Source organism: Anguilla anguilla, chromosome 2 (genome assembly GCF_013347855.1).
Source record: "Anguilla anguilla isolate fAngAng1 chromosome 2, fAngAng1.pri, whole genome shotgun sequence".
NCBI lineage: Eukaryota > Metazoa > Chordata > Actinopteri > Anguilliformes > Anguillidae > Anguilla > Anguilla anguilla.
Window position 1 is genome coordinate 23528646 of NC_049202.1, and position 12411 is coordinate 23541056.

General features: G+C 40.7%; 1 protein-coding gene across 1 annotated transcript in view; it reads right to left on the reverse strand.

Moving 5' to 3' along the window:
* Positions 1 to 2801: 2801 nt before the first annotated feature.
* Positions 2802 to 12411, reverse strand: part of gfra1b (gdnf family receptor alpha 1b) — a 76825-nt gene continuing 67215 nt past the window's right edge. The window contains exons 7-9 of the mRNA XM_035405362.1: positions 6555 to 6745; positions 5658 to 5705; positions 2802 to 4979 (exon numbers count right to left, since the gene is read on the reverse strand). Coding sequence (XP_035261253.1) covers positions 4857 to 4979; positions 5658 to 5705; positions 6555 to 6745 — 362 coding nt within the window. The 3' untranslated portion in view covers positions 2802 to 4856. The remainder of the gene's footprint in view (positions 4980 to 5657; positions 5706 to 6554; positions 6746 to 12411) is intronic.

The following is a 12411-nucleotide window of genomic DNA, read 5'->3' on the forward strand; positions in this document are numbered from 1 at the left end:
GCGTATATGCCCTCCCTATTATCATTCCGACAAAAACACACCTGTACGGACGGGGTGACCAACTAAAGGCGTTAATATTGTAAAATGCATTGATGGAACAAGATAGGCGAACTATTCAGAAAAGCGCGAACAGATTATGGTCTTTCGCTCTAATAATTGCTTTTCAGCTTGGTGTCGTTCGCCTCCCTCGGTCTCGCTCTCTCTTTTGAATTGGGGATTTCGCTCTCAGGCACCTACTGAGGCTTTTCAGCTCCTCGCTAACTCCAGCACATTGGATTTGAAATAAAACAATGAATATGCGACTTAAGTCAGCTCTAATTTATAGGTATGAACATCCATATTGGGTCCATGTAAGAGTTCTAGCCGTTTTTATACAAACAAGTTCCTCATTTTGGGCACCATACGTAACTGGATAAATTAACAATCTTATGGTCATATGATTTGCAAAAGCTTTGCATTCGATGACTGCCTAAAATCTGCAGCCAATAGCTGATGCGGGGATCTTCTTCGATGCTCTGTCAGGCCTGAATTGCCGCCACTGTTGGTTTGGTCATTAATCTTGTGTTCAGCAAGTGAATTTGGATTCTGCTCTGGAGTCTGTTTGGCCAGGCAAAAAAAATCCACTTTTTGACCATGAAAACCTCTAAGCCATATGTTTGGACTCATTGTCTTGCTGCAACGTGTAGTGCCGCTGTTGTCAGCAGTCAAATTATCAATAATGAGATTGAGCCAGTTTCTCGTAGCAGCCATACATGGCCTGAGTCTAAACTCTACCTCCATCATGATTCACAGACAGGGGTGAGGTGGCTGTACTTTGGTACCAAATTGTCTCATTTGTTGGTAGAACTTTGGGTTACCGGTCTTTTTATGTACATTTTAGCCAACTCTAATCTGGAAATTCTGTTCTTGAGGTATGCCAATGGGATGCATCCTCTGAGGATATCTTGCATACATCTTGGAAATGTTTTTATCTGCTCATTTGTTGAAAAGGGGTTTATCTTCACAATTGAAAGTATTCGTCTATCATAGTTATTCCACTACCCTGAGCTCACCAGCGCGTTCTTACTTCTTAACAGTGTCAGCAGTTGCTTTCAACAAACCCAATGTTTTTGATCGATCTTGCAGGCAGTAATATGACTTTATTTTTCTAAATGTTGAACTAACCTAACAGCTGAACCTGAAGCCTGAACAGCTTATTGCTTTTGTTTTTTAAATTCAAGATGATTGACTAAATTTTTTCGCTTCAATTTTACACAGAACCCAGTCATTTGCATGTGGTCAGTAGGTAAATATTAGAGTGCTGCCATTTATGTCGGGACAGCAACAGAGGGGCCAGTTCTGCAACCGCGAATGTCTGTGACTGAATGAGTAATGTACACCATTGATCGGCCGGATCATATATACCGTAGCCAGGTTTTACCACATCCACCCAGAGGGGAGTCAATGATGAGCTACAGTACATGAACATCTAATACTAAATATGAACAGAATTCAACTTTATATATGGATTCCAGCAGGAATGTAGGCAGCCTATATTAACCAAACAGCTTGCTAATGTGACAATGTTTTTTAATATTACACATTTCCAGACATTTTCTTTTCTCATAAAGATGATAAAACCATGGAAAGATATTACTGATAAGGCAGTATGTATGTCTGTGTAATGAGTTGAGTTATGCCTCCCCCCGCTACTGACAGATCAGAATCGTCACAAACATATAACAAGTAGCTGTTATTGTGAACTCCATGCCACTGCTAAGGTACTTAGAAGTACTTTACTGACACACATTTGAAGTAGGAGGGCAATGAATAAATGTGATGTTTTGCACATTTCCAAATGAGTGTGAGCAAGTGCATGTGCGTCTGAGTGTGACTCACGTGTTGTGGTTCTAAATACTCTCAAATGTGGGAACATGCCTTACCACTGTTATGCGGAATGCTGAAGTTAATGATTCATACTTAGAAATATGAATGACCATACAGACATACTGTCACCATCACTCTTAACCACATTGCCTCATTTTCAGTTTTTCTGCAATTTAAAAACGCTGCATGTCTGCAACAGACACAAGTAATCAATTGCACTCAACATAAACTTTGATCAAATAAAACCACATAAACAGATGCAATATTTTACTCTGATTAGTCATAAACCAGAGAACCAGCAGATCCTAAGCCATCAAGGGGGTGATGAATAAATACAATAAACAGATGTGTGTTGATGAAAAAAATAGCAGTAAACGACCTTGACTGGATAAAATGCTTATAGCATCTTGTTGATTAATTATGACAAATGCCTCATTCACATACATTTATCTTTATTCATGATGTTCGGTGTGATTCATAAAGCCTAGCTACCTTGAAACCCCATTGCCATGTACTCTATCCCTGCAATAACATATTCCCCCAACACACTTGTGTCCCCATGCCCATCTTCCATGTAAATCCTTCTCCCAGAAACCTCCCACAATACCCTACGTTCGAATAACTCCTGTACAAGTTGCGCCCAGGCACCCCACCCGTCATTCAAATTAATCAGGGACAATGTAGAAAGTGGGACCACAGAGGCATTACCTGCAACTGTATGTAGGTAATATACGTTGCTGTGAGAATTTGTATGTATTAAGCAGTCAGAAATATCTCACAATCCCCACCTCCTTTATTTCTTGTTATAGAGCTTTCTGCTCAATTTATAATTCCATAGTAAAGGTGGTTCCTGTGACGATTGAGTAGCTGCTGGGTAGCAGATACTTTGATTGTACATTTCCATCTTTCCCATGACAAAGACACAACTCCTTTTGTTTGGATCAACATTTTTAATGACTTTTTCTAATAGATGGCACATTTTCGCAAGCTAAGAAGTGATGTAGCCAAAATGAAATATGAACTTGTTTTCTTGTTTTCTTTCATATTTTAAAACCAGTTGACTCTTGTCACATAGACAAGAGTATTACAAAAATAAAATTGTTTTATTTTTTTAGATTGAATGGGGTTGGAGTTACTGACCCCCATGCCACTAGCCTTCATTTGCCTGGTAATTGCATCCCGTTTCCTGGCCACTGGTCTGTCTAGTTTGGATTTTATTCAAGGGATATTGGAATGGCTATAATGAATATTTCTCAAACAATGATCAGGCAATGGCAGAGATTTACTACAGTATTTTTTTTGATAGAATTTTCGAACAGATTTTGGAATTGGTTTAAATAGCAGAATGGCCCACTGACTGTAAACCTGTATTGAATATACTGTTGATACATGAAAAAATGTCCCAGGATTTACACAGACTAGTATTTACCATAAAAACAACCCAATGGTCTCTGCTGTGTACTTGTGTCTACTTGTATTCAGATGTCCTTACACCATTTTTAATTCATTGCATTCCTATATCATATACAGCCCTGTATATGCAAGTTTTTACACTAAACCACATTACAAACATCCAATTATATGCAATGAGAAAGGTTCAGCGGGTACGTTACTGCATATGGGGGTCAGCGATGGCTTGTGAAACGTGTGGAGTGATGGGATCCCTTGTTTAAAGGCTGCATTCAGTACAGGACAGGAATGTCACATTATCCACACTCACTTCATATCTACATTACTGAGATGAATTACACTTTCATATCAACTGGACACAAATGACGGTTTGCTCAGACCCTTGCATCCAGTGATTAAGTATGTAAAACTATTTCCATTGTGAATGTACTGGGATACTGTAGAAAGAACACTGTTTAAACAGATCAGATGATAGGATGAACTTATCATGTAAAGGCATATTTCACATACAGTGAGCACCATATTTCATTGGACAGTGACATATTTTTGGTTATTGTCGTACTGTACTCTAGCACGTTGAGTTTGAAAGGCTATAATGAGGTTGAAGTGCAGACTCAGCATTAATTATGGTGCTCACTGTATTTATTCTGGTCCCCTCGTCCTAAAATAGCGTGCTTTTTAATTAGCCGTATTCTGAATAATTATTGCACACAAAATTTGGTTTGAGTGCATGTTAGCGTTTGTGAATGTCATTTAAGTAGTTGAGTAGGTATAATACCATAATATTGTTGGATGACTGTGTGATTGGATGTCCATGTACAATTAGACAAGATGGGTCACCTTCAATAGACTGATTGGTAATATGTGACTTGATATCTTCAAAATCAAATATAGCATATAATTGTCAGTTGTTTTGAATATCCCCAATGTTATGGATAATTCAGTGTAATATTCAAACTGAACTGAAAAGAATTACATGGTCAAATCTGTTTTGTTTTCTGTGAGATGTGTAAAAATAGCGATTGATATGTAGGGTGTTGGTGAGAAAACGGATCCTCACAATAGGGCATGTGTGTTTTTCAACAGCGCCAGCGAATGCTAAAATGGGAGGGCTTGACTCTGCGTGGAACCCTGCAGCCCCCAGTGGCATCATTACTCGTCCCTGTCATCTCACCAGAAAATATAAAAAACTTTACCTCACATAGACCAGACACATTTTCTAACACAATAACGAAGATACACCACCCACAATGCCCTGCTAATAATGAGTGACAATTAACTCAATTATAATCTGTTTTTGGCACCAGCCCCCCCACCCCTTCACATAAGCACACTGTGAAAACTTCAAATTATTCCCCCTCAAACGCTAATATGCTGGTTGCCAAAATACTGAGCCTTTCCTCACGGTGCACTTAGATATAGCAAATGTTTAGTTATAACGCGATTTGCGCTAAACCTTTGACATACTGTTTCTGTGTTGCCTCCATACTTCCTTGTAAATATACAGTTCAAAAACCATCACGCAAACTTAAAACTACACCACAAGGAGACAGGAGAAAGGGTAGCTCTTCTTCCAGTGGCTACAACAGCTCCATAGAGATTGCAGATTGGAGCGCGAGCAGTAGCACCCTTTGACTGAGCGTAGCCGGACGATTCCAGGAGTTCCGGGAGATGGGGGAGCTGGGGTCGTCTATTGGAGGATCCTACCCAATCAATAAAATAGTTATCATCATTCATAAGTTTGTAAGATCATGGAGTATCAGCACTACTCCCTCATGTACATCTCCTTCATGTGCCTTTAAGCAACAATGAAATTATCATTTAATATTTAATAAAAACATTACAGTGACATTACCGTGGTTAACAAGACTAATAGTTTCATAGTTTGCTCCGTTTGTGCTGCTTTGTAATTTAATGGTGTTGATTTTGGAAAGCTTGGTACTTTTTGAAACCCTCACCTGTTACAACCTTATATACACTGCATGGCTGTTTGGTATTTTTATTTTCAGAATCAATGAAAAACAGATTCTGACAAACATAGCATGATTAGATGATCTCACGCTGTTCAGCAGCAAAGGGTAAGCAATTTCCCAGCATGCTGTTCTCACCTTTGCCAAATTGCCAAATGTCACTGTTTAGAAAACAGCTTATTTTTTATATACAATGACATTTAATGAACTTTAAATGGCAGCAGATGAGCAAACCAGCTGAAGCTGCCAGCTGACAGCAATGGGAAAAAAGGCAGGACTGTACATAGCTATAGCGCATATGAGGGGGAGCCCCTACGTGGCTTCATGAGCACCCCCAAAAACCCACATGTAACTCCTTTCCACGGTTCGGTCAGATTTTCCCATTAGCCACCAAGAGAGCGTTAGACTCACCACGCACAGCAGTGTTTCCATTGTCACATTAGACTTCAACCTCTGAGCCTGTGTGGTGGGGGTGTTAAAAACAAATGACAGTACAAATGAAACAGAAAATAGATATTTTGTAAAGTCAAATCCCAGAAAAACATGATTAATTGTGTGCCAGCAGGCCCCCCTTTGTTAGGAAACTCTCCCTGGTAATAAATCATATTATTACAACCCCAGCCAACATGATGCATAGCTATCTTAAAAATATGGATATAGATTTGTTGTAGGCCTTGAAGTTTAACAAAGTGCTGAAGGGATAGTGTTCTGTGCGTTATGGCTTGATCCTCAGAGACTCACATGCTAAGGTCTGTGTTTGATCTCCTTGACAGGCAAAGTCTCCAAATGACCTTTGTGGAAACCTGCCTAGGCCCAGCTATGGCCGTGGCTCCGTTGTGTTTCTATGCTGATCACTCTTTTACGCAAGATAAACCTTCCACTGTGTTTGAACTAATGTAACTTTGTTTTAGTAATATTTATAGTAATGACTGACTCTTAGGCTACCTTTCAGAGGATACCAAGGATACTACGCCTGTAGTAAAAAGTGTTCAATAACAGTAACCATTTTATTTTTAGAATGTTTATTTCAGGCTTGTATTAAAAAGAGTGCCCTTGAGAAGTGAAGAACCTTGCCCCAAGAGTAACGACGACAGTGTTGTTTCTGGGAATCAAACTTTCCACCTTTTGGCTCCTTAATCATTATATTACACTGGCACCAAGATGATTCTGCAGTGATTTTGCCACTGAAGGACTTTACTCCTACAAAAATATTTGGGTAAAATATTTGCCCCACCCTACTCCCCACCTTCACCCCCTCTGTGTGCCAGGGGTGCGAATTCCCTCCTAGGTTGCCATGACAGCACCCACCTGTAGGCTGCTGCAGAAGTGGTAGACGGAGCCAGCAGCTGGGTGGAGGTGGTTGTTGTGGGTGGAGTCATCCAGGGCATTGGGATACCGGTTTCTATTAGGGGGGGAGTTGGTAGAAGGGGCAAGGATCGGGGGCACAGGCTGCCACACACCTACATCAGTGCCATTGCCAAATGCCTGGATGGCATTTCCTGCAGGGCACAAAGAATATGTAAATATTACATTCATAACAGATGCATCTTGGACTTTAACCGCTTAGTGCAAACCCCCTTGTGGTCAGCACTCGTGCGTAGATTCAGTGGGAAGAAGAGTAGGACTGACGACTCAGGGCCCGAATGGGGGAAGGGCCCTCGAAAAGCGTGGAATGATGCATGAGAGACAGCGGAAGGTATGCCAGTACAGCTGTGAAAAACGCTGCTTACTGAACACTGAAATAAACTAGATGAACTTGTCAAAAATTATACCTTGTCATTCTGCTGTCAATATCTCTGACTAAATATGAAACAAACCTTATTGTTGGCTTTACACGTAGAGATGGAGTGGTCATAAATCGTCTTGGACAATCCGTTCGTGAAATATACACTAATTTGTGCCGCCTGGGTACCTTCCAAAAAGCTGTGCGTAATACCACTCGTTGTTTTCGGTGTTGTCGTCCTTTGTAGGATCTGGCTTGATTGACAGTTAATCTATCCAACAGGTGACAGAACAAGCTTTCTAACAATATATGTCTAATTTTACTTTTAGAATAGCGTTTAATAGCTCACAATTTGGGATAGAGATTAGTGGTGATTGGTGGGGTGTGACAGTGATCAGGAGTGATTGGTGGGCTGCGTGACAGCCAATGATTAGTGATTAGTACTGACTGGTGGGCGTGGTGCTCTATGTGACCCAGCAGATATAAGACGACGCAGTGTGCAGAACACGCTATCACTAACTCTGAAGCTTAAACAGTAAGTCCCCCAGACGAGACTCAGCATTAAAGAGGACATTATCAGCTCACTGAGCTCCTTGAACAAGCACACAAACAAATACACACACATACATACTCAAACGCGCAGACACACATACATACATTGACACACAAACATACAAACTCACACACAGCGCCCTGCATATTTAATCCACATTCCAATCTGAAGAGTAGAGAATGTGTTTTTGTATTGGTCTTGTGTACAAGATTTGACAACGAAATGGGCAATGTGGAATGTGGATTTCCAATAGAGATGTAATGAGAACATAACTAGGAAAATAAAATGGTGTTTACAAAAAAAAATGTAGAAAGTATTAATATTCAAATATTTACAGAGCTGTTCCCTGTTCTACAGCCTGGTACACTAATGGAAATGTCTGACCCTTTCGCTTAGTTACATCTGCATTGCAACACAAAAAATATCCCTTTTGTTTGCTTCTCTTGCCTGGACTACAAAAAGAAATTATTTGAATTTTTTATATAGAATATTTTATAGCTTATGGATACAAAATTCAAAATTCGAACTTTCAGTTGCAGATTCAGATTATTATTATTATTATTACTATTATTATGGGTACAAGCAGCGAAGCTGGTGGAACCCTATTGTATCTGTTAGGATTATTATTATTATATTAGTGTGGTTGCCTTAGGCAATCACACTACTATTATCTCACATTTATTTATTTATTCATTATTTATTCCACCCATTTCTTGGAACGCTACTCCTCCCAGAGATTTCGCACCACATAAACGTGCAATATGTCAAATCGAGCGGGATGATCGGGAATGGTGTGCTATTACTTCGTAGAAAGATTTGTTTCAATGTTTTTGAATTTTTGTGGGCAATTTTTCCCATACAGAATGAATGGCAGAAGGTTCACCCTTGTGATGTCAAAATGCAGTCTTCTCACCCTTGTGATATCACAATGTTCTGTCCTCTCGAAGCTGTACTCTGGTCTCTCTCTGGCTTTGGACATTCGACATTCATCTCTATGGGGCAAAATTGCCCACAAATTGTGGGATGCCTCATTGGACTTGGTGTTGATTAACCACGCCCCCTTTCCTGTTTGATATTTCATAAGTTTTGAACCATTTGTCATTGGAGTCAGTAAAGACCTAGCAACCACCTGGAACAGCCTAGCAACTGCCTAGAATACCATAGCAACCACCCAGCAAAAGCCTAGCCACCGTCTAGAACACGAATTGCAACCACCTAGCAATTCGCTAGCAACAGTCTAAAACTCCATAGCTACCACCAAGCAACATCCTAGAAACCACCTAGACTTCCATAGCAACGACCTAACAACACCCTAGATACCATCTAAAACACCCTAGCAACCGCCTAGAACAATTTAGCAACTTCTAAGCACTGTTTAATCTGTTCGACAGTCGAATTTGCATTGGCGGCAACCACACTTCACAATTTCTGCAGGAATTGTCTAGTTATTATTTTTCTCCACTAATAGTGTTTGAGGCTCAGCAAGCATAAGTCCTAGAGCAACCAAATTTGGTAGGCGGGTTCCTATGGCCCCCCACTACTCAGGCACTAAAAATACATGCTAGGCTACTAAAAGTTTGTTAGTATAAGCTTTTTGAGAGCATGAATCATTACTTTTCTTTGACATGGATCCATTTGAAGACAATATCGGGTGAGTTCGTTTAGTCTTTGAATCCGTCATTATGCTGAGAAATCGTATTCTCAATTTAATCTCTAAATTGACTGTAAACTTAGTGTTGTAACTAGGCAGCCGTTTCGTATGTGACTTCATGCACTCGTCTTAATTGCTTGTATTTTTGCATAGACTGCGTTGTTGCTGTTCTTGTTTGTGTTCGTGTTAATCAGTTTAACCTACAGGGTCCAAGTTGAACTATGCGGTTGTTCCCTGCACTTGGAACGGTACTTCTCTCTAGGTTTCTCGACACACTTGTTCCTTGTTATGGTTATACACTTTGTTGTACGTCGCTCTGGATAAAAGCGTCTGCCAAATGCCTGTAATGTAATATTCCGTAGCAACAAGATAAACCCGACATTAGCCCTAAAATATGCCAATACAGCAGTGAACAGCTCACTGAACAACGAAATAAATGAGACAACGTTTTTTAGAAATTACGCCATGTCATTCTACAGTCAATATCTGGGACTAAACATTGAATAAATATACAATCTTACCACTGGTTTTACACGTAGAGATGTCCCTTTTGAGACTGAGTTGTCATATATTGTCTTGGACAATCCGTTTGTGAAATATACGCATATCTGTTATACCTGGCTAGGCTAACTTCAAAGTAAATGGTAAAATGGTAAATGGACTGCATTTATATAGCGCTTTTATCCAAAGCGCTTTACAATTGATGCCTCACATTCGCCAGAGCAGTTAGGGGTTAGGAGTTAGGCGTCTTGCTCAAGGAGACTTCGACATGCCCAGGGCGGAGTTTGAACCAGCAACCCTCCGACTACCAGACAATCGGTCTTACCTCCTGAGCTATGTCGCCCAGGTGCGTAATACCACACCTGTTGCTTACGGCGTTGTCGCCATTTTAGTGCAATTTGGCTTGATTGACAATTCATTTAGTCAGTAGGTGAGAGTATAAGCTTTCTAACGATGTATAACATGTCTGATTTAGCTTTAGGAATAGCGTTTTATCGGGCAGTGTAACGGAAAATTGTCTTATCGCATTCACTTGCGCATCTGGGGCAGCATTAAAAGACGCTGCACCTAACGAAACGTTGTCAACGATTTTCATAATTCCTTGGAGGGTACTATTATTATTAAGGACGTCGGGGCATAGCGAAGCCATATCTTTGCTTATAGACATATCTGACATCGTTTTCTAATGCAAAACAGAAGCGGATAGGACTTTGTCATTGATTTACTGTGTCTCTATACTACTGAACACAGATAAAATGTCATATTGCTATGTAAGTATTACTGCTCAAAATATTTCGGTTATACGTTATTTTTGAAATAACGTCTTTAAATAGGTTAGTGGTATTATTACTATTATTTATTAAACGATTACAGAATCTTTATGTCATTGTTTATCAAACAATAATAACCAATAATCAGTAGTCTGTTTAAAAGTATCCTTACATCAAAATGCAGCCAGTCTATAATCAGGAATTCCACACTGCCATTGTCACACCATCCACATCTAGCCAAAGCCTTGAGCGAGTTCGTGCTTAAAGCCTAATGCTCAATGCATTTGGCACAATACTTTGTCCCCTATCAGGCCTCAGAGGTTCCAGGGTCCTCTAGTGGTAGTAGTTCGGTTGATAGCAGCAATAGTGTAGTATATGTGCGTTCCACTGATTTGCATGCATTGTTTCCATTGGGTTTAACTATCTGCTAGCAATTTTACTGAGAGGAACATAAGCTGATATGTCCCCATGATCAGTATGAATCAGTATATGTACTATTGGGACTACTGGTGACTTAGTGAGCCAGAGAGCTATTGCTGACAGGGTTCATGAAAAACCCTAAAGATGTCCGCGACCTTTCCTTCTGAGCACTGTTGCAGTGAGAAAGTACGCATGTAATGGCCATTGTCTGCCCACCCAGGTGAATTCAAAGGTGACTGACAGTGCAGGTTCCTAGTTATGACTCAGGAGTGCTGACCTCTCCAGAGATTCAGCTCCCTTCTATCGCAGGGAGGTCTGGGCGGTGCCCTTTCTTTTGGCGCTGATGGCTGTAATTATGGCAGCACTTCCCCACTGTGGTGGTTTCAACTCACTTTTACCTGCTCGGGCCCATTATGCCCATCTTGTAAGGCAAATGTACAGGTGGTGACCAAAAAAGTGGAAACATCAATATGAAGTCGCTTCACCGTTCTTCTGAATCAACAATGGAGGCTACGATGAGTGTCGCAGGCTGAGCATGATTGGCATTCCAAACTGGCGCAAAAAAGGAGGTGAAATAGATGCCCACAGGATGAAGATCATTCAGAATCATTATGTAATAATTACCTTGCCTTGTAAGGAAATAAGGCACCCAATTCCAGGAAAGTGCACCCTACACTATTACAAAATCACTCACTGCTGCAACACTGTTGGAAGCAGTCAGGCCTGTAGGCTTCTTTAGGTGTGCACCACGTGTCCTTCACCGTTTGTCAAAAACATGGAGGACGAAGATTGATCTGACCGTATCCAATTGTCCCCTGCTCATTAGTCCACTGCCTTTGCTGTTTTCACCACTGTACTCAAAAACATGCATTGCCAGGTATAATGAGTGATTTGTGCACTACAACCTGACTGCTAGAGCCCTAGACTAAAATATGCAATCAACGGATTTCGAGTTCTGGCTTGCTTGTCCTTGCACGTAGAATTCATGCACGGACATCACGATCCAGGAGTATGTGCTTCCAACCACGGTTGTCCTTTGGTGATAATGTCTTTCCCTCAGAGTTCTTTGCCAAAGTCAACCGTTTATTTATGTTATATTTTATTTTCCTCAGTATAAAATGCCAAACATCATATTTGTTAGCTCATCTCATGGCTGAGATGTCCCAATTATGCAAGACTGCAGACAAGCCAGCCCACTCCGTTAAAGGGCACATATCCTCTGTACACACACTACTGCAGTCTTGTGCTAACTGATAAAATGGCGGTGGGAGATGTTGCCGTCAGGGGCGGGGGCAGGACACTTACAGTAGTATAAAATGATTGATGTCACAGTGCTGTAGCCAAAGCTGGACTTTGATGGAGAGACTGCACAGTCTGAGAATCCAAAGCTGATCTGAAGTCAATGTGTGGTTGGCTGACATTCCACAGAGGGAAGTCCATGCAGGAAAGACACAATATTAGTACTTTGCGTTATCACATTTATGTCCTCAAAGGCCACCATTTTAAGGGGGTACCAATGCTTTCTCATTTTCTGCATGACCCTAAGC